The 21,128-nt window shown below is 38.3% G+C and overlaps 1 protein-coding gene across 1 annotated transcript; it reads right to left on the bottom strand.

Annotated features, from left to right (window-relative positions):
* Positions 1 to 2,867: 2,867 nt before the first annotated feature.
* Positions 2,868 to 21,008, bottom strand: LOC124279785 (baculoviral IAP repeat-containing protein 3-like). Its single transcript, XM_046715665.1, has 5 exons — positions 20,017 to 21,008; positions 19,208 to 19,368; positions 18,841 to 18,868; positions 18,046 to 18,159; positions 2,868 to 3,910 (listed from the first exon to the last, which is right to left on the bottom strand). Exons 1-5 carry the CDS (start codon positions 20,489 to 20,491, stop codon positions 3,669 to 3,671), a joined length of 1,020 nt encoding a protein of 339 aa, XP_046571621.1. The 5' UTR covers positions 20,492 to 21,008; the 3' UTR covers positions 2,868 to 3,668.
* Between the last annotated feature and the right edge of the window lie 120 nt (positions 21,009 to 21,128).

Raw genomic sequence — 21,128 nt, 5'->3', positions numbered from 1 at the left:
CCAGCCGTTACACTTGAGTGCACACCCACCCGCTCTGACTGGGTTCGGTATCCCGGCTGCTTCGTTTCGAGGGAGGTAAACCTAAGTACAAAATATTGCACTTTTGATTTGCGATTATACGCTTATAATTTTGTTTATTTGTTTTTTCATAATCAGCAATGCATATTATATGTCATGAAGAAGTGATAATTGTGTTTTAATTATGTTTGATTTTTTGGTTGCATGTGACCTTTAAGTTTTATCTGCAATACAATCTTAGGGAATTCATGTAAAATGGGAAAGAACTAGTTTATTACAATGAGTGTTGTTATGATCTCCAATCCTTATTTGTGCAGGTAAGAATACATAAGTTTTACATCTTTACCCTTCTTCTGTATAGACATGTAGGACTGCTGTCATACGTTAGTGAATAAATGGAAATTCATGCTGATTTTCTACTTTTGTCATATTTCCACATAAGAGTTTTACTCCATAACAGATTTATATTCTGACAATGTGCCTAGAACACAAAACAGAAAAGGTATGGCATCCAGGGTGAATAAATGAATTATTGTAGAACAATTCTAAACAGATTCTGTTTACCAAGAACCCAGTTCCACTGCAGATAATATTGGAAGTCATTGTTTCATGTCTGAACAATAATTGAAGGACTGTTACGGTATTCAACATCGGATGTATTTGCGTCAGAGGAAACCACTCCACAGATTTTACAGATGCATCCAGTGTGCGAAATAACCTCTGGCCCGCTACCCCATGGCTAGTAAAAGTCCAGTCGGGCCAGTAAATATCCAGTGAAGTCCATTGGTTCATTTTTTAAACATATCACTCTCTCTGACTTGTTAAGTTGTACTACACTTTTAAATCATGCAATATGATGGCCTGATAAATGATGATATTTTACCTTTCTGTAATATTTTTCTTAGCGTCTACGTTCAAATTTCGAGCTAGTGAATTATTTTGTGGGATAGTCACTTTCAGGCATAGCTTGCCCGACTGGCTAGCAAAATTTGGATACTATTTTGCACACTTAATCCATCAGTTCGGTTCCTGATTAATATGCTGAAAGAGTGATTGTCGTAGAGCTGGTCACACATGGGATCAGTTCCATTCAGTCATGGATCAGTTCGATTATGTCTACCGACAACATAGCCACTGCATAAGTGGAAACACTTGCGTCTGTGTCATTTGAAAAAAAGATTGTTTTAATCTGAACCATTGCGTTTTGTGGATGTTATTATTGTCAGCTAGTGCATCTTTGCAATCACATATATAGCGAAGTAATATGTATCCAGACTGGATATACAGCCAATGCCATCTAATCTATATACATCACTTAATATCCTGTTTAATGTCGCTTTCAATGTTGAAACAAAAGATTGTAGCCAAATCGCGGAGTCTTTTTTTGTAAAAACCATCAAACAACAAAGAAATGTTTCACAAATAACAATTGTATTCTAAAATGAACTGTATGTTGACAGTTTAAAAGTCAATACAGATCACTAGATCTTACAAAAGAATTATTAAAGAAATTACAACGGCAGTACAAAATAGAGTGGCATTGCGAATGTGAATAATATATAATATGAAAAAAAGTGATTATAGCAATATAAAAATCCATGGTGAAGATTGAACTCTATTATGACATATATATATTGAGGAAAAGCGTCAATAACTGTCTATAACTCTATTCTACATTAGCGTATTCAGGAATAGGCCAAGAAATTCCAATACTAGTCTTGTCCTCCAGTCTAAATGTAGTCTATGTCTGAAATATGTGTAATGCCGATATCATCTTTGTCTGGAATGTGTGTATGGCCGATATCATCTATGTCTGGAATGTGTGTATGGACGATATCATCTATGGCTCAAATTTGTGTATGGCCGATATCATCTATGTCTGAAATATGTGTATTGCCGATATCATCTATGTCTGAAATGTGAATATAGCTTGCATCATCTGTATCTGAAATGTGTGTGGCCAATATAGTATATGTCTGAAATATGTGTATGGCCGATATCATCTATGTCTGAAATGTGTGTGGCCGACATCAACTATGTCTGAAAAGTGTCTATCCCGATATCATCTATAGCTGAAATGTGAGTATTGCTGATATCATCTATGTCTGAAATGTGTGTATGGCCGATATCATCTATGTCTGAAATGTGAGTATAACTGATATCATATATTTCTGAAATGTGTGTGTGTCTGTATATTTGTACCATCAAACTTATGTGAAGTCATGTATATCAAAACTATATGTAGTTGAAGACACCTGTACCCAAGACGGATGTATAGACGAGGTTACCTATATCCAAAATAAGATCTATCTGCAGAAGATGTGAGAGCCCAGAGATTCTGTTTCCTGGATTCTAGCCGATCTAAGCTTTTTAAAACATTGATGTATAGCGACGATAGCCATCGAACAACATCCGTATATCTCGTTACACATCACAGGTATCATGACCTTAATCACAGACTAACATGTGATGTTGTGCGAAGACAACTATACTACCCATCAAAAGTTTAGACTCACTAGTGTACATGTAGCCACTTACTTCAGTCAACTGTTCGGAACTAGATTTTGTAAAATAATCCATACAGTTTAAAGGTACTGTTTATACATGAGCTGATGTATTGTAAAACAAATTCGTGACGTTGAAAAGTTTAATGTCATGTGTTCAATAAATGATGAAACTCGGTGAAAAATGGCGATATTTTATCAACACTTTACACCCAAACGCAGCTGTTCACATACACGATATTTGCACATGCTTTTCAGCAATTTGATGCTTGATCCTCGTACAATTAATCTGCATAAGGCTTGCGATGTTTCCCCTAAGTTTCATCTTCGTTGTAACCATATGTACATACATAACATATAATGATTGATCTAAGCGAGGCTAAACCTTTGATGGGTAGTATATATATATACGACAATGCAGACTTTTTACTTGTTTATTTAACATTTTATTCAAATTAGATCCTTCTTTTTCGACATGCGACAGAATGGCTCCAAACGTGGAGCTGTGTTTTTAAAAATGAATTCCACAACACACTCTTTCAGTCGTTGTTCGACGGACTTCCTGTGGAAAATATACTTTTTGAATAATCAAACACACGGCGCCCACCCGATATTTCACATAACAGGTTTCAGGAAATTTACTCAGAAATCGCTCTAGAAATTCATTTTCAAGTAACGATTTCAATTTGCAGTGCTGCCATCAGCCAAATAATGGTAGGACGGAGATTCTAAATTTTAACGATAAAATCATCGTGAGGGTGGATAACAATATACGGACAAATAAATTCTTTATTACTGTAAGAGAGACGTTTCGGTGTAGGTTCTAACACCGTTATCATGCAAATGATGATATCCAAATACTTGATATCGGTGTTGGAACCTACACCGGAACGTCGCTCTTACAGTAATAAAGAAGTTGTTCATCCGTATATTGTTACCCACCCTTCTTACTCCCACTTCTAAATGCCTCTCCAAGAAGAATTATCGTGTGTTCGATCATGACATCTTTCGGTTAAACATATATTTATATATTAACCAACAATATGTTGAGTTGTATGATGTTATTCCTTCAAAATAATTAACAAAATGTAACGACAAAACATCACTACATTTGTTTGGTTAAAGTTTATCTCACTAACAGTCATATTACGCGTTATATGTTCTCACAGTTCCACGTATATGTGCTCTACATATAGGACACTTGCTCAGTGCAGGTGCGCACTCAGCACACGACACAAGATGGCCGCACGGCAGGAAGACAACACAACTGGTTCTGTCCAGGCAGACCTTGCAGGTGTTCTCATCTCGTAACGCGCGGTTCTCCTCCTCGAGTTGACGCTGCAGGGAGCGGGGCAGGGAGCGGGAGGTCTCAGTACCTGAAGGAGGAAGATGGACAAAAAGTTAGTCCCACAAAACACATCTTGAAGCATCTTGATAGACAGTCCTGTACCCTTAGTAACACGTCACAATTTAATTCTGGACTCATAAAAGTCCAGAAACTCATTTAAAGCACTGTGGGCACTTTCTGACAAGGGATTTGACCAAATTAAACATGCAGTTGTTATGAACATATGCCAAGGATGAAAAATGAAAAAATTTTTTTCGAAAACTTTAAATTTAAACTCGCTCGCCCATGGGCCTGCCCATGGGCGAACAATGGCCCATGGGCCGGCCCATGGGCGAGAATGTTTAATTTCGATCAGAATTCATGTTTTGGAGGTTGTAAATGAATGAGTGTATGTTTATAAGCATCATGTCACAAATTTCAACTCATATTGACTTAAATCGATTAAATGAGAGCGATATTAAAAATCTCGCCCATGGGCGAAAAATATGTTGGCCCATGGGCGAGAATGTTTAATTTCGATCAGAATTCATGTTTTGGAGGTTATAAATGAATGAATGTATGTTTATAAGCATCATGACACAAATTTCAACTCATTTTGACTTAATTCGACTAACTTAGAGCGATATTAAAAATCTCGCCCATGGGCGAAACATATGTTGGCCCATGGGCGAGAATATTTACTTTTACTCAAAATACATGTTTTTCCATGTTTTGAAGGTTGTAAATGAATGAGTGTATGTTTATAAGCATCATGTCACAAATTTCAACTCCTTTTGACTTAAATCGACTAACTTAGAACGATATTAAAAAATCTCGCCCATGGGCGAAAAACATTTCGCCCATGGGCGATGAAAATGTTTTAATTCATGGAAATTCATGTTTTGGAGGTTGTAAATGAATGAGTGTATGTTTATAAGCATCATGACACAAATTTCAACTCATTTTGACTTAATTCGACTAACTTAGAGCGATATTAACAAATCTCGCCCATGGGCGAAACATATGTTGGCCCATGGGCGAGAATATTGACTTTTACTCAAAATACATGTTTTTCCATGTTTTGGATTTTGTAAATGAATGCGTGTATACTTATGGGTATCATGAAACAAATTTCAACTCATTTTGACTTAATTCGACTAACTTAGGGCGATATTAAAAAATCTCGCCCATGGGCGAAAAATATGTTGGCCCATGGGCGAGAATGTAGACTTTTTCGATCAGAATTCATGTTTTGGAGGTTGTAAATGAATGGGTGTATGTTTATAAGCATCATGACACAAATTTCAACTCATTTTGACTTAATTCGACTAACTTAGAGCAATATTTAAAATCTCGCCCATGGGCGAAAAAGATATGTTGGCCCATGGGCGAGAATATTGACTTTACTCAAAATACATGTTTTTCCATGTTTTGGAGGTTGTAAATGAATGCGTGTATGTTTATAAGCATCATGACACAAATTTCAACTCATTTTGACTTAATTCGACTAACTTAGGGCGATATTAAAAATCTCGCCCATGGGCGAAAAATATGTTGGCCCATGGGCGAGAATGTTAGCATTTCGATCAGAATTCATGTTTTGGAGGTTGTAAATGAATGAGTGTATGTTTATAAGCATCATGACACAAATTTCAACTCATTTTGACTTAATTCGACTAACTTAGAGCGATATTACAAAATCTCGCCCATGGGCGAAAAACATTTTGGCCCATGGGCGAGAATATTTCCTTTTACTCAAAATACATGTTTTTCCATGTTTTGGATGTTGTAAATGAATGAGTGTATGTTTATAAGCATCATGTCACAAATTTCAACTCCTTTTGACTTAATTCGACTAACTTAGAGCGATATTACAAAATCTCGCCCATGGGCGAAAATATGTTGGCCCATGGGCGAGAATGTTTAATTTCGATCAGAATTCATGTTTTGGAGGTTGTAAATGAATGAGTGTATGTTTATAAGCATCATGTCACAAATTTCAACTCATTTTGACTTAATTTGACTAACTTAGAGCGATATTAAAAAATCTCGCCCATGGGCGAAAAACATTTTGGCCCATGGGCGAGAATATTTAATTTTACTCAAAATACATGTTTTCCATGTTTTGAAGGTTGTAAATGAATGAGTGTATGTTTATAAGCATCATGTCACAAATTTCAACTCATTTTGACTTAATTCGACTAACTTAGAGCGATATTAAAAAATCTCGCCCATGGGCGAAAAACATATGTTGGCCCATGGGCGAGAATGTTTAATTTTACTCAAATAATGTTTTCCCATGTTTTGGAGGTTGTAAATGAATGAGTGTATGTTTATAAGCATCATGACACAAATTTCAACTCATTTTGACTTAATTCGACTAACTTAGAACAATATTTAGAAATCTCGCCCATGGGCAAAAATATGTTGGCCCATGGGCGAGAATATTGACTTTTACTCAAAATACATGTTTTTCCATGTTTTGGATGTTGTAAATGAATGCGTGTATACTTATGGGTATCATGAAACAAATTTCAACTCATTTTGACTTAATTCGACTAACTTAGGGCGATATTAAAAAATCTCGCCCATGGGCGAAAAATATGTTGGCCCATGGGCGAGAATGTAGCATTTCGATCAGAATTCATGTTTTGGAGGTTGTAAATGAATGGGTGTATGTTTATAAGCATCATGACACAAATTTCAACTCATTTTGACTTAATTCGACTAACTTAGAGCGATATTAAAAAATCTCGCCCATGGGCGAAACATATGTTGGCCCATGGGCGAGAATATTTACTTTTACTCAAAATACATGTTTTCCCATGTTTTGGATGTTGTAAATGAATGAGTGTATGTTTATAAGCATCATGACACAAATTTCAACTCATTTTGACTTAATTCGACTAACTTGGGGCGATATTAAAATCTCGCCCATCGCCCATGGGCGAAAAACATTTTGGCCCATGGGCGAGAATATTTCCTTTTACTCAAAAATACATGTTTTTCCATGTTTTGAAGGTTGTAAATGAATGAGTGTATGTTTATAAGCATCATGTCACAAATTTCAACTCCATTTTGACTTAATTCGACTAACTTAGAGCGATATTAAAAATCTCGCCCATGGGCGAAAAAATATGTTGGCCCATGGGCGAGAATGTTTAATTTCGATCAGAATTCATGTTTTGGAGGTTATAAATGAATGAGTGTATATTTATAAGCATCATGACACAAATTTCAACTCATTTTGACTTAATTTGACTTAATCCATTTTCAACTCTTGTTCTCTTAAAAGTGGCTTTCTATCAGCACATCCCAATCCGACCATCTGTCATTAATTCCCCGCATGAGCTATCAGTTGCATTGAAAGCTCTCGCCTATTGTTTCGTTACTTAATTGTTTCACGGATAGGTATGTACAGCAAGGAGAGTTCTATATGATATCATTTGCTTGATAACGGTGTTAGTAGCTACACCGAAACGTCGCTCATATCATATTAAAGAAGGTGTATATCCATAGAACTCTCCTTGTGGTTCATCACACCACCTTCTAAATGCCACTTAAACATGTGATAGGTATGTAGTCACTCCAAATTCACCATATGTGCGTGACTGTCCTCTCCGACGTCCGCGCCCACCTCTCAACCTAGCAATCTCGATCCACTTTCTGCTCACTATCAAGCCATCTATAACTTCACCTCTCTCTAACCACCTGTCTTCTCAGAGGTCCGCGCGCCTCTCTTTTCCTTCATTATTTCACACCAACTCTACCTGCCAACAACTACTGTCTCCTCCGAGGTCCGCGCGCCTCCAGCCACCACCGACTCCCGCCGCCTCTCAGCACCAACCATAACAAACTCCACGGTCAAGGCTTCCCATAGCCCCTCAATTACTACACTCGCTCAGCCTGCCTTGCCCCCCTCAATGCTCCCATACCACCCCTTCACCCCACCCACCCTAGAAGGACTTACATGGTCCCTTCATACGGTGGCGGTTGGGCACAAATTTAGCCATCACTTAAAAACACAAGTATCCTACTATTATAAACCTGGTATATCTAAATTTACTTCAAATGTTGTGAGACTTACGTGCCCTCTCAAGAAGACAAAACTGTGAAACCCGTGAAGGTCCGGGTTAGAATTGGCCTTCAATAACCCATGCTTATCGTAAGAGGTGACCAACGGGATCGGGTGGTCAGGCTCGCTGGCTTGGTTGACACGTGTCATCGGTTCCCGGTCGTGCCGAACCCGTGAAGATCCGGGTTAGAATTGATCTTCAGTAACCCATGCTTGTCGTAAGAGGCGACTAACGAGATCGGGTGGTCAGGCTCGCTGGCTTGGTTGACACGTGTCATCGGTTCCCGGTTGCGCCGAACCCGTGAAGATCCGGGTTAGAATTGATCTTCAGTAACCCATGCTTGTCGTACGAGGCGACTAACGGGATCGGGTGGTCAGGCTTGCTGACTTGGTTGACACATGTCATCGGTTCCCAATTGCGCTGATCGATGCTCATGCTGTTGATCACTGGATTGTCTGGTCCAGGCTCGATTATTTACAGACCGCTGCCATATAGTTGGAATATTGCTGAGTGCAGCCTAAAACTAAACTCACTCATCCAACTGCTCAAATCGATGCTCAATTTGTTGATCACTGGATCGTCTGGTCCAGACTCGAATATTTACAGACAGCCGCCATATAGCTGGAATATTGCTGAGTGCAGCCTAAAACTAAACTCACTCGCTCACTCACTCCAAACTGTGAAAATTAAGAACACCTCTAGCTACCAACAATGTCAACAAGAACATAATGGAGTCCCTACATCAATACATCTTCAAGACTAAACGAATTGATAAATTATTCTAGACCAATATCTGTACACAAATAATTAAATGTAACTGCAAGTTCAAGGTTCATAAGCACGTCCATTGCACATTTACCCTACCTCATGTGATAATATCTATCTCTGATTGATTCACGTGACCTTGAACAAATGGTGGACGGAAAAAGTCATAGGAAAAAGTCATTGAAGAAAGGACATAGAAAAATAACTATCATAAAACATCATGTTCTCCAGTTATTTACTGTGTTTATACTATTTCACTTTCAAGTTAATTATTCCTTTAGTGTGACGCTGTAAGCAATTGGATCTTATCAAAACAGTAGAAATGAACAGATTATTATTGTGGGATTGTGGGATTAAAAGTCACAAGTCACATGATTGTTTGTTTAACTAGCTTTGAGCTTGACGATATCACACCGATTAATGAACTCATGGGATTATCAGTTAATGCTTTTACTCAAATGGCTTCCTTCTAGCAGCTAATATACGACCCCTGGCCGTAAGACTGTGATCCAACCTCTTCACGGCATTGGCTGGAACATTCGGTTAAATAAAATATGCAAGGACAACTGACTGATGTAGTGCTGTTGCAGATGAAAGTGTTATGATGACTTTTTTTGTTGATGTCATGTATTTTACTTGAATGATAACATTAATTTTATATGTTAGGTTCAAATGTGGTAGTGCTGTTGATGATAATATTGTTATGACTTGTTAAATAAATACATTATCAATACTGACCTTTTTGAGTTTATGACTATTTCGCTATGACTTTTTTTCCTACCCAAATCTTTTACTTTTTTCCATGACTTTTTTCTACAACCAAACAAATTACAATGTATGCCTGGTGCACGGTTGTGCACTGCTTGGGTGGTGTTGTACAAATCATCAGGCAGAATAAATCATTTATATCCCGCCCCATGGAAAAAACGGTATCTTCCCATAAGATAGACCTCCCAAAAGACAGACCGCTTAAAACAGCACATTTTATGGTTGGTTGCATAAGGCTTAATGAAGCTGTACCCTTGAAAATATGCATCCACGGCAGTCAGTGAACCGTGAAGCAGTGGTTCAAATCGACTAGTCAGTACCATGTTAGTGAAATATATGACTGAATTTCATGCTATATTTACATGAAGAGAGATTTAAGATATTTTGCCTAAGGTTATGTATTTATATGGTTTTATAAAAATCTTTCTATGATGTATATTTTGACCCTCTAGATAACAGCGTCTCATAAGCCTGTTAAGGCTGGATGTATGTAAATCATTATGCGTTTATTTTATATGTATTTTATATCTTGTTTACATACATGGGACACTTTAATAAACTATGTCTATCTGTCTGTCTGTCTTTAAACATTCGTCAAGATAAATTCTGTTCACTATTGTGATAACGTGCGTCCCGTTTTATCCACCTAGCCGAAGGCGTCAATGACAGTTTGCTACTACTTATGATAGGAATTAATCTGACGTTTTGTGTATCCAGTTCTTGTGTATTCTGTTATATTATACATGTGCCGGTGAGGTATTAATAAAAGCAATGTTTTGCTTGTTTACCAAACCAGATTCACTGAGAATATAAATATGTTTAAACCATATGTTCAAAACTGAAATACAATATGAACATGCACACAATAGCAAAATTGAAAGGCACATCTTGCCAAACAAGGTTTTCAAGAGAATATACACATAAATGTGCACGTCTTGAGAAAGGTCAAAGTTCCTATTCCTATCTCAGTAAACAGGGTTGTTCAATCACACATATAAACACATCAATTTTGCATGACAAATAAGTTAATGCACAAAAGAGAATTTAACACCATTTCGACACCTTATAATACAATCAATTCGAGATTTCCTTAGAATGTACGATATTTGGCTGCGCGATAAGCGCAGTCAGTCTTTTTTTAAAAAACACCCTCACGAGCACCTGTACATCTCACACCTAGCCCAGGGTGATCAACGGATTGTATATATTTGGAAAGCAAAATACACTTGAAAGTCGTGGCTGTTTAACTCCAATACACAAGACCAACGGATGGGACACAACGGCGCAAATTGTCGCAGGCGCTTTGCGGAAATTACGTAACTGAACGCGGAGATACACTAAACGTCATCGTTCCGCTCCGTGACCTCGTCTTTGCGAGCTACACTGTAATAATCAACTGAGGTGAAACTCAGAATGATGAAATTGGAAATGAGGAAGAAACCAGCTAAATCAACATGTGGATGACAACACAATAACTTGAAAATCGCTCATGAATTCGTATGACAATGCAATATCTGTTGAGACCATGATAATTTGAACAACAGAGAAAGTTATATGGATATACAACTTCTTTATTATAATGTAAGCGGCGTTTCGGCGGTGTACCCCCAACAGGCAGCAGGGGTTACCTGGGATAAGAGGACACACATGAATGAGTGTGCAGGGCAGGTTGTTCCGTGTGTAATATGGTCCAGGGTATTTTGGCTGCCCATAAAATTGACGCTGTGACTTCATTCATTCATTTATTTCAATATACATATCATCATCATCATCATCAATCTCATCAACAGTATTATGAAATACAACCATTAGGCAATATTAGCACTACCATCATGATACAAACATACATTATTACAAAATATCACATTATACACAATATCACAAGCATACATCATTATTCATAGTCCCACAAGGTGAGACACACCGTAAGCAAGTGGAGTCTCGACACCATCTTGCAGCAGTCTATCCTAGCCGTTCTTCAAGCTGGCGATATTTGTTTTTCTTAGGTTTCACACAACCACCACCCTGGAACTGCATCAATGTTATTTCTGTGAAGTTCCTTATCAGATTGATATGTCAACGAGATAAGTGATGTGTTCAGTTTAAACATAACACCAATCATTAATTTAATCACTCACTCGTGTTAGTGTCAGTTCAGGTGAACTCTGTTCACGAGCTCAGCGCAGTGGTAAGGTGAACCGTAATCCCATAAACCCAGTGAGGCATGAAGTCCCACATAGCCTAATGAACGGTACCTACCTAATTGAATAATTTTAGGCCTCGTGGGACGACACTAAAAAGTGTATCACCTGTTGTTTCAAGAGATTAGCATGGTTCAGTGACTTGAAACCTTTGAAAAATATCTGCTGGCAAACTGGGGACACCCTGTTTCGGCGTAGCTGCTAAAACCGTTATCAAGCAAGTGATGTCTACTGGGTAGACAGTAAGTTAGACTCAGAGACCATATAATAGATCTATTATATGGTCTCTGGTTAGACCTTTGGGTCGAGGTAAAAATCCTTGGATGTTTGATGTTGTGATGACGGTGTTGTTTTAAGGAATAGGACACTAGCTTTCTACCAAATGTAAAATGTGTGTTAAATCAGCTCACCCAGGAAACGAAATAAGACACGTGTACCAGAATGTGAGTGAATTTGTAAGTTATGGCAAATGCACAATTAGACTCCAAAGTTTTCCCTACATTTCGTGGTGGAAGATACCTTTGTGTAAATGGTTATATGTTCATAGTGAAAAAGAGGAAAAGGGAAGAATGGATCTCGTGCAAATGCATGCAGAAAGACTGCATACGGATCAACACTCTCAACTGTCTTAACGACATAGTTTCTAAAATGCCAAGAGACCACAACCACGGACCTGTACATAACGAAGTCAAGGTAAATCTTTTCGACTGTAGCAAAATATTGACAATTTTTAAAAAGGTAAAAGCAAACTCAATCTTGAATATATTGTGTATTCCTCATTGCCTAATGTAAAGACTACATATTAATACTATGGATATTTTAATGTATAGTTTAAACATGTTTTCTTCAAGTAATCATGACGGGATTGGCAAACAAACATAAACATGCATGTCAAAGCCGCTCCAGAACAATAATACAATTACATAGATAGTGATGTACACTGTGTGCAAAACATAATCAGTTAGACGTCCGATCAGTTAGACGTCCCAGACACGTCAAATCAACAAAAGTTATGGTTGGTTGCACTCAGGTACACTGCACTGTTAACTTTATTGGGTAATGGATTGATCCAAAGTTATGTGCTTAAGAATATATTAAGCGATCTAATTAATAGGGCTGTAATGATGCATCAAACTATCGATGAATTGCAATTATTCCGAAAGCAATTAATCGATGGTAGAAATGAAAAAACTATCGATGCATCGATAGTATGTGTGACTATCGATAGTTAAGTGATGGTTATTTATTCTTATTAAATATATGTGTTGTTTTTATTTTTTAATTGTTTAGGTGCAAACTTGCAGCTTCATTTAGTTTATGTTTTAACTGTTTACTCGATCTTGGTTTCAAGTTTCTTGTCAGTTATTCATAGGGGGAGCAGAGGAAGCCCAACAACCCGTCGTATCCACCTCTGTACCTCTGGGAGTAACTCAATTAGTTACATGGGAAATCTATAATCCTGTTTTGATCAAAGTGAACATTATGAACACAAACTGTGAGAAGCCGAAGTCAATAAACATTAGTATTTTGATCAAAGTATTTCTGCACAAAAGTAACAAACTCATAATTAGTGTTAAAATATACCACTAACCACTAATATGAAAACATCTCGTTAGTCTATGGGATAGGTCTATTACGTCAGTGGGTAAAACTAGGTTTGTAATCACAGTCACGCCTGATTGATCCAAAGTTGTCTGATAATTGGCGTGTCTGACAAATGGGATGTCTAACTTATGAGAGCAAAAGCATACATGGAATTGGAGACCCCTTCTTCATCTCGGTTAAATGTGTGTTTAGCATTAATAAATCCTAAATAAAAACCCAACTTGCTTTATATATACAGGATGTACAGGAGGACTGCAGCTGTCACAATGGATTGACATGAGAGTGACGATGAGAGCTATCGGGATAGGTTTGTATGTTGAGGTACACTATCTTCTTATAAGTTTTCATTACTATCAATGCATCCCACTAATATATGATAACATTCATGATAACAGCACTCCATGTCCAGCTCGTTAAACAACATAATAAAAATACAATTATTATAATAAACTCACTCCCTAAAACCTCTGGCGAAGAATAGCCGTGACGGGCAGATGGGAATTACAAAGTAATTGATCACAAAATATTAAAACGAAACGTGCGAAACTGGGTAGGTACACCTCGCAAGTGTGGGGTTGCCCACGATAGAATTTATTCAACAATGAATACTATGACGACATACCGAATGTCACGTAGAATAAAACACAGTTTTGATGCTTTTTTTCCTTTGTGAGGAGGTTTGACAAGGCCTTTAGCTCCTGAGTGGTGACGTGTGACGTCCGAGGCAGGAAGTGACAGTGTATTGACTTCTTTCCTTAATTACCCAGTTGGGGCTCCCTAATTGACCTTTATTTGTTCTGAAGCAGCGTGGACTATTTATTTTATTTGGAAGTGGTTATTGGCAAATGTCAATAGGATTGACAAGACATATTTCAATACAGTTAAAGCTCTCACAATACTGTTTATGTTACAAGAATTACAAATTAAAAGTAATATTTCATATTCAACAATTTCTTAATTTTGACTGTTCCGACGTGTATGTTTTGATAATATATGTTCGTGCACGCATACCATTGACGAGCCACATTTCCATTTGCACTGAGTTATTTCGCATGTTGTACGTTAACAAATTAATAAATAAGATACTGTACTGGGTCTTATCTTGCCGTGATTTCTGAATCAATGTATCATTGAAGCAGTATGTCAGATACAGTTTCCAACACAAGGTAGTACCTTTGCCTATACAATATCACGTCATACTGTAGTTAGATAACTTGTTCCATGGCATTACTTCTAATGTTTTAAGTGCCTAGTGACTACATATGATGATGATTATGAGTTTAACGTCGGCTTCTGGCTGTAGCCAATAACACCGACAGGGTAGGTGGGAGCTAAAGTAATAATTAATATGTTCATAATAAGGGATAAACCACCATACCCCATAAATGTAAATGATGGGGTGTTAACCTAAGTGAATTTTGAATGAAAACGGCTACAAACATGATAATAAATAAAAAGCCGTGATTAGGAAGGGAAAATAAAAAATAATGTAGTTTGATGTAATTAGATGAGAAGAGATGGGAAATGACAGTGAAGTTTGTTATGGTTGGTGCTGAGAGGCGGCGGGGAGTCGGTGGTGGCTGGAGGCGCGCGGACCTCGGAGGAGACAGTAGTTGTTGGGAGGTAGAGTTGGTGTGAAATAATGAAGGAAAAGAGAGGCGCGCGGACCTCTGAGAAGACAGGTGGTTAGAGAGAGGTGAAGTTATAGATGGCTTGATAGTGAGCAGAAAGTGGATCGAGATTGCTAGGTTGAGAGGTGGGCGCGGACGTCGGAGAGGACAGTCACGCACATATGGTGAATTTGGAGTGACTACATACCCATCCGTGAAACAATGAAGTAATGAAACAATAGGCGAGAGCTTTCAATACAACTGATAGCTCATGACAGGTAATAAATGACGGATGGTCGGATTGGGATGTGCTGATAGTAATAGCCTGGGAAAGCCACTTTTAAGAAAACAAGAGTTGAAAATGGTTTGGCTCAACCGGCAATGGGTATGGTTGAGTGATCGTGTGAATGTGGGTTTCCCGGCAATGCGCTATTAGCTAATCCATGTTACCGTAAATAATGCAGATTTTAAATATCGCTCTAAATAAGCCGATTTAAGTCAAAATGAATTGAAATTTGTGTCATGATGTTTATAAACATACGCTCATTCATTTACAACCTTCAAAACATGGAAAAACATGTATTTTGAGTAAAAGGATATATTCTCGCCCATGGGCCAAAATGTTTTTCGCCCATGGGCGAGATTTTTTAATATCGCTCTAAGTTAGTCGAATTAAGTCAAAATGAGTTGAAATTTGTGTCATGATGCTTATAAACATACACCCATTCATTTACAACCTCCAAAACATGAATTCTGATCGAAATGCTACATTCTCGCCCATGGGCCAACATATTTTTCGCCCATGGGCGAGATTTTTTAATATCGCCCTAAGTTAGTCGAATTAAGTCAAAATGAGTTGAAATTTGTTTCATGATACCCATAAGTATACACGCATTCATTTACAAAATCCAAAACATGGAAAAACATGTATTTTGAGTAAAAGTCAATATTCTCGCCCATGGGCCAACATATCTTTTGCCCATGGGCGAGATTTCTAAATATTGTTCTAAGTTAGTCGAATTAAGTCAAAATGAGTTGAAATTTGTGACATGATGCTTATAAACATACACTCATTCATTTACAACATCCAAAACATGGGAAAACATGTATTTTGAGTAAAAGGAAATATTCTCGCCCATGGGCCAAAATGTTTTTCGCCCATGGGCGAGATTTTGTAATATCGCCCTAAGTTAGTCGAATTAAGTCAAAATGAGTTGAAATTTGTGTCATGATGCTTATAAACATACACTCATTCATTTACAAAATCCAAAACATGGAAAAACATGTATTTTGAGTAAAGTAAATATTCTCGCCCATGGGCCAACATATTTTCGCCCATGGGCGAGATTTTAAATATCGTTCTAAGTTAGTCGAATTAAGTCAAAATGAGTTGAAATTTGTGACATGATGCTTATAAACATACACTCATTCATTTACAACATCCAAAACATGGAAAACATGTATTTTGAGCGAAAGTAAATATTCTCGCCCATGGGCCAACATATGTTTTTCGCCCATGGGCGAGATTTTTTAATATCGTTCTAAGTTAGTCGAATTAAGTCAAAATGAGTTGAAATTTGTGACATGATGCTTATAAACATACACTCATTCATTTACAACCTTCAAAACATGGAAAAACATGTATTTTGAGTAAAAGGAAATATTCTCGCCCATGGGCCAAATATGTTTTTCGCCCATGGGCGAGATTTTTAATATCGCTCTAAGTTAGTCGAATTAAGTCAAAATGAGTTGAAATTTGTGTCATGATGCTTATAAACATACACTCATTCATTTACAACATCCAAAACATGGGAAAACATGTATTTTGAGTAAAGTAAATATTCTCGCCCATGGGCCAACATATGTTTCGCCCATGGGCGAGATTTGTTAATATCGCTCTAAGTTAGTCGAATTAAGTCAAAATGAGTTGAAATTTGTGTCATGATGCTTATAAACATACACTCATTCATTTACAACCTCCAAAACATGAATTTTGAGCGAAATTAAACATTCTCGCCCATGGGCTAAAATGTTTTTCGCCCATGGGCGAGATTTTTTAATATCGTTCAAAGTTAGTCGATTTAAGTCAAAATGAGTTGAAATTTGTGACATGATGCTTATAAACATACACTCATTCATTTACAACCTTCAAAACATGGAAAAACATGTATTTTGAGTAAAAGGAAATATTCTCGCCCATGGGCCAACATATTTTTCGCCCATGGGCGAGATTTTTTAATATCGCTCTAAGTTAGTCGAATTAAGTCAAAATGAGTTGAAATTTGTGTCATGATGCTTATAAACATACACTCATTCATTTACAACATCCAAAACATGGGAAAACATGTATTTTGAGTAAAAGTAAATATTCTCGCCCATGGGCCAACATATGTTTCGCCCATGGGCGAGATTTTTTAATATCGCTCTAAGTTAGTCGAATTAAGTCAAAATGAGTTGAAATTTGTGTCATGATGCTTATAAACATACACTCATTCATTTATAACCTCCAAAACATGAATTCTGATCGAAATTAAACATTCTCGCCCATGGGCCAACATATTTTTCGCCCATGGGCGAGATTTTTTAATATCGCTCTAATTTAATCGATTTAAGTCAATATGAGTTGAAATTTGTGACATGATGCTTATAAACATACACTCATTCATTTACAACCTCCAAAACATGAATTCTGATCGAAATTAAACATTCTCCCATCGCCCATGGGTTATTGTTCGCCCATGGGCAGGCCCATGGGCGAGCGAGTTTAAATTTTAAGTTTTCGAAAAAATATTTTTTCATTTTTTCATCCTTGGCATATGTTCATAACAACTGCATGTTTAATTTGGTCAAATCCCTTGTCAGAAAGTGCCCACAGTGCGGAGAGTTTCTGGACTTTTGTGAGTCCAGAATTAAATTGTGACGTGTTCAGTGATTTTGAGTCTGATGTAGCAGATACAAATCCCGTCGCAAAGGGAACAAGCACCAAGCACTCAACAACATATTTATCCAACAGCACAATGCTACTGCATCTATCGCAATCGTCTCCGTACTTCTTCAGTCAGTGGATGGACTGTTTACCTGCCAACAGGCAGATCTATCTACTTGTCCATAGTATACTTAGATTAGGCGTCTACCACAGATGCACTGTTACCGCTGATGCTGCTTTCATACCTGTCTGCCCTGCAGCACGGGAGTTGTTGTACGACCGGGACATCTCCATCACCGCCTTCTCCACCATCTGCCGGGAGAACCCCATCTCCACCGCCCTCGCCACGACAGCCATGTCTGAACAGGGTACAATGTGATACGAATGAATTCTGTCTTCCATTTTTCAGGAAGTGAATTTGTCATTCATGTTGTACGTTGTGAGAACATGACCGTTTTCATGATACGTCATATCTAAACATAATGTACTTGGATATGTCATTATTACTCGGAGCGGTGGGGTAGCCTAATGGTTAAAGCGTCCGCTCGACACGCTGAAGAACCGGGTTCGATTCCACACATGGGTGCAATGTGTGAAGCCCATTTCTGGTGTCCCCCGCCGTGATATTGCTGGAATATTGCTAAGAGCGGCGTAAAACCATACTCACTCACTCACTCACTCATTATTACTCATACTCCCTATTATGTATCAGTAATTTCGTAAGTGTGGATTGCGTTTTTATTTTGATAAACGTGTAAAGAGACATTTGTTTTGAGATCCATGAAACCTTTGATGGATACATTAATAGTATTCAATGATACACCTATACGACTATTTATGACGTTCTCGTTAATGTGGCAGGGAGATTCCCATTCATCAACGTCCCTATCGAAAATTGATCTGTATAAGCACGAGTATTTGATTCTTCTATCGTGCATGTAGAATTAGACAAAAAGTGAAGATGCCGCATGTTTGTACTATACTATACCCACATGTCACCAATCGCGATATTTCTAAAACTAAGAATACACTTCACATACTGTTGGTTACAGTGGAGCTTGGAGAAGTCTGAAACAGAAACAGCTATTATGCAAATATATGTCAACGCCATTGCTAGTCTGCCGAAGCAGATTACACCGGGAGTAAAAACATGAAAAATACGCAATAGGTTATTTCTGTAAGCAGTAGAGAGGACGACCTGAATGTACTGGCAATGTTTGAGGTGTTCGGAGATGAGGGAAGCAGTGACTTACTCAATTGTACAATCCTTTGAACATTATTTCACTTTTCTTCTGAACCCAAAGTGGCGCAGTTCGTAGATGAAGCTCACAGGTAAAGTGTTTAAACTTATACTCATGATTTAGGCCTGGACAAACCAAGGTCGTCTTCAGACGGAAATATCCTAACCTTGTGTGCCAACGCCTGTATGACAAAGTTCTCTCCTTTCAATCTACGGATGTAGCTGCAGGACGACCTCCAGCGCACGTGCTCCACAAAAGGGTCATCTCTCTCTTCCCACGTCTTCAGACCAACACCACAGTAGAAACACCGGACACAGTCGGAGTAACCTGTAATAAATGATTGCATAGCTTGTGACTTTAGTACACTCCCTCGAACACCAGTATGGCTGGTTTACCTTCTGTCAAAATCATACAAAAAACAAACCAGGATCAAGTAGATTGCTCCTTACTGAAATTTGCACAGGGAGATGGAGATGAGATCCGATGAGGTATTTACAAGCTAAATTGTAATTGTAGTTTTATTTGTGCCATGATTCGACCATTTGTTATTCTGAGGTTCATGTGGTATTAATATGAGCTCCCGACAAAAACTCGAGAAACAAATACCTTCTTTCTATCAAAATATCTTTTTTTGCGTTGGACATGATGTATGTCGTGAATAAAATGTGTTGAAGAATACAAATTTAACATTAATTATAAATAATATATACAGTCTCTAATAAAACATCCAAATTCCATCCCGTACCTAAACGCAACACAAGAATAAATAATGGTTGGTGCCTGAGGGTAGTGCTATCTCAGATTGACCAGAACTGGTCTTCGATACGACTTTAGTTTTGCTAAGTTTAAAGACATTGTAAAAGTAATGAGTACATTGCATTTGCAGTGGTTCGACGTTGATTATAATCGACTGTTTCGGGTACCATTCATGCATCTGTATGGCTGACATAATTCCGATGTAACTGTAAACCCTACCTGCATAGAAGAAACCTGCTGTCGCCAGTACCCGCGGGTCCTGCACGTGTGACGTGTCCCAGCCTCTGAAGCTGTCTAACCTGGTCTGCATGTCTCTGTAATGAGGATGCACAGCACTGTTCATGTCAAGGGATGGTTCAGACACGACAGTTGCTACTTCTGCTGCTGCTGCTGCTGCTGCTCCTAGAGTTGGTGTCTCTGTAGCTGTAGGTGGTAATGTATCTGTTGTTGTTACATTGCTGCTTCCAGAGTACTCCCCAAGGATACCGTACACCGTTGTTGCATTCGAATTTGAAGTCAGCGGTATATTTCGCGGGTCGCCTCTGTTCAGATGTGGGCAGTCTGGGGAAATAACTCTGTGTAGAACATCCGGTCTGTCCATTATTTGCCAGCCTGTGTGTGACTTCCTACAGCTGTAGCAACGAGCCTCGTCCTCGCGACCTGTAGCATAGAATCCTGACTGGGCAAGCCTCATGGGTGAGGCTTGGACGGGGATCCTAGAAAAAGACTGCAGTCTCCGTACCTCGTAAGCACATCTCTTCCTCCACGGGCACCTGTCCGGCCTCCTGCACCTTCCCCAGATAGGCCGTCAGTGATGTTGTAAAGGGCTGGGCCACCACTTCGGGAACTGAAAGATACTCGGGCTGGATTTCAAACATACCAGAAAGGACTTTGTCTATTTTCTCTGAATGACTGTCAAAGTACTTCACAACTGTTCTCGTAATGAACTGTTCCTTAGATGGCCTGTTTCCGTCAATATTAGAAAGAGATGTTTTCAGTTCGTTTCTTTCACGTATCAATCCCATCTTGCTTTTATGGGCAAATTTCACGGATTTAAACAGTGAAGTAATATGAACACAGTGTCCATCATCCACATTATCATCAACACGTTTCAACATTATATCTTCAAGTCTGATAGAGAAATATAATTGAAGTATACCAAGCACCACGATCAACAGAAGTATCCAAGGTACACATATATTCTTAGTCCTTCCTGATGTAGTGACCTTTACGTTAGCACACCCGTGTCCCAGTTCACTCAGCACCATGTTGCCACGATGAGAATGTCCGGATTCCTGGAAGAAGGAACTGCACCTCTGTAAACCCTCTTG

The sequence above is a fragment of the Haliotis rubra genome, unplaced genomic scaffold (genome assembly GCF_003918875.1).
Source record: "Haliotis rubra isolate DU_JTF1 unplaced genomic scaffold, ASM391887v1 Scf256, whole genome shotgun sequence".
NCBI lineage: Eukaryota > Metazoa > Mollusca > Gastropoda > Lepetellida > Haliotidae > Haliotis > Haliotis rubra.
Note: the sequence above shows the minus strand (reverse complement) of the source record. Positions and strands in the feature narration are given on the sequence as shown.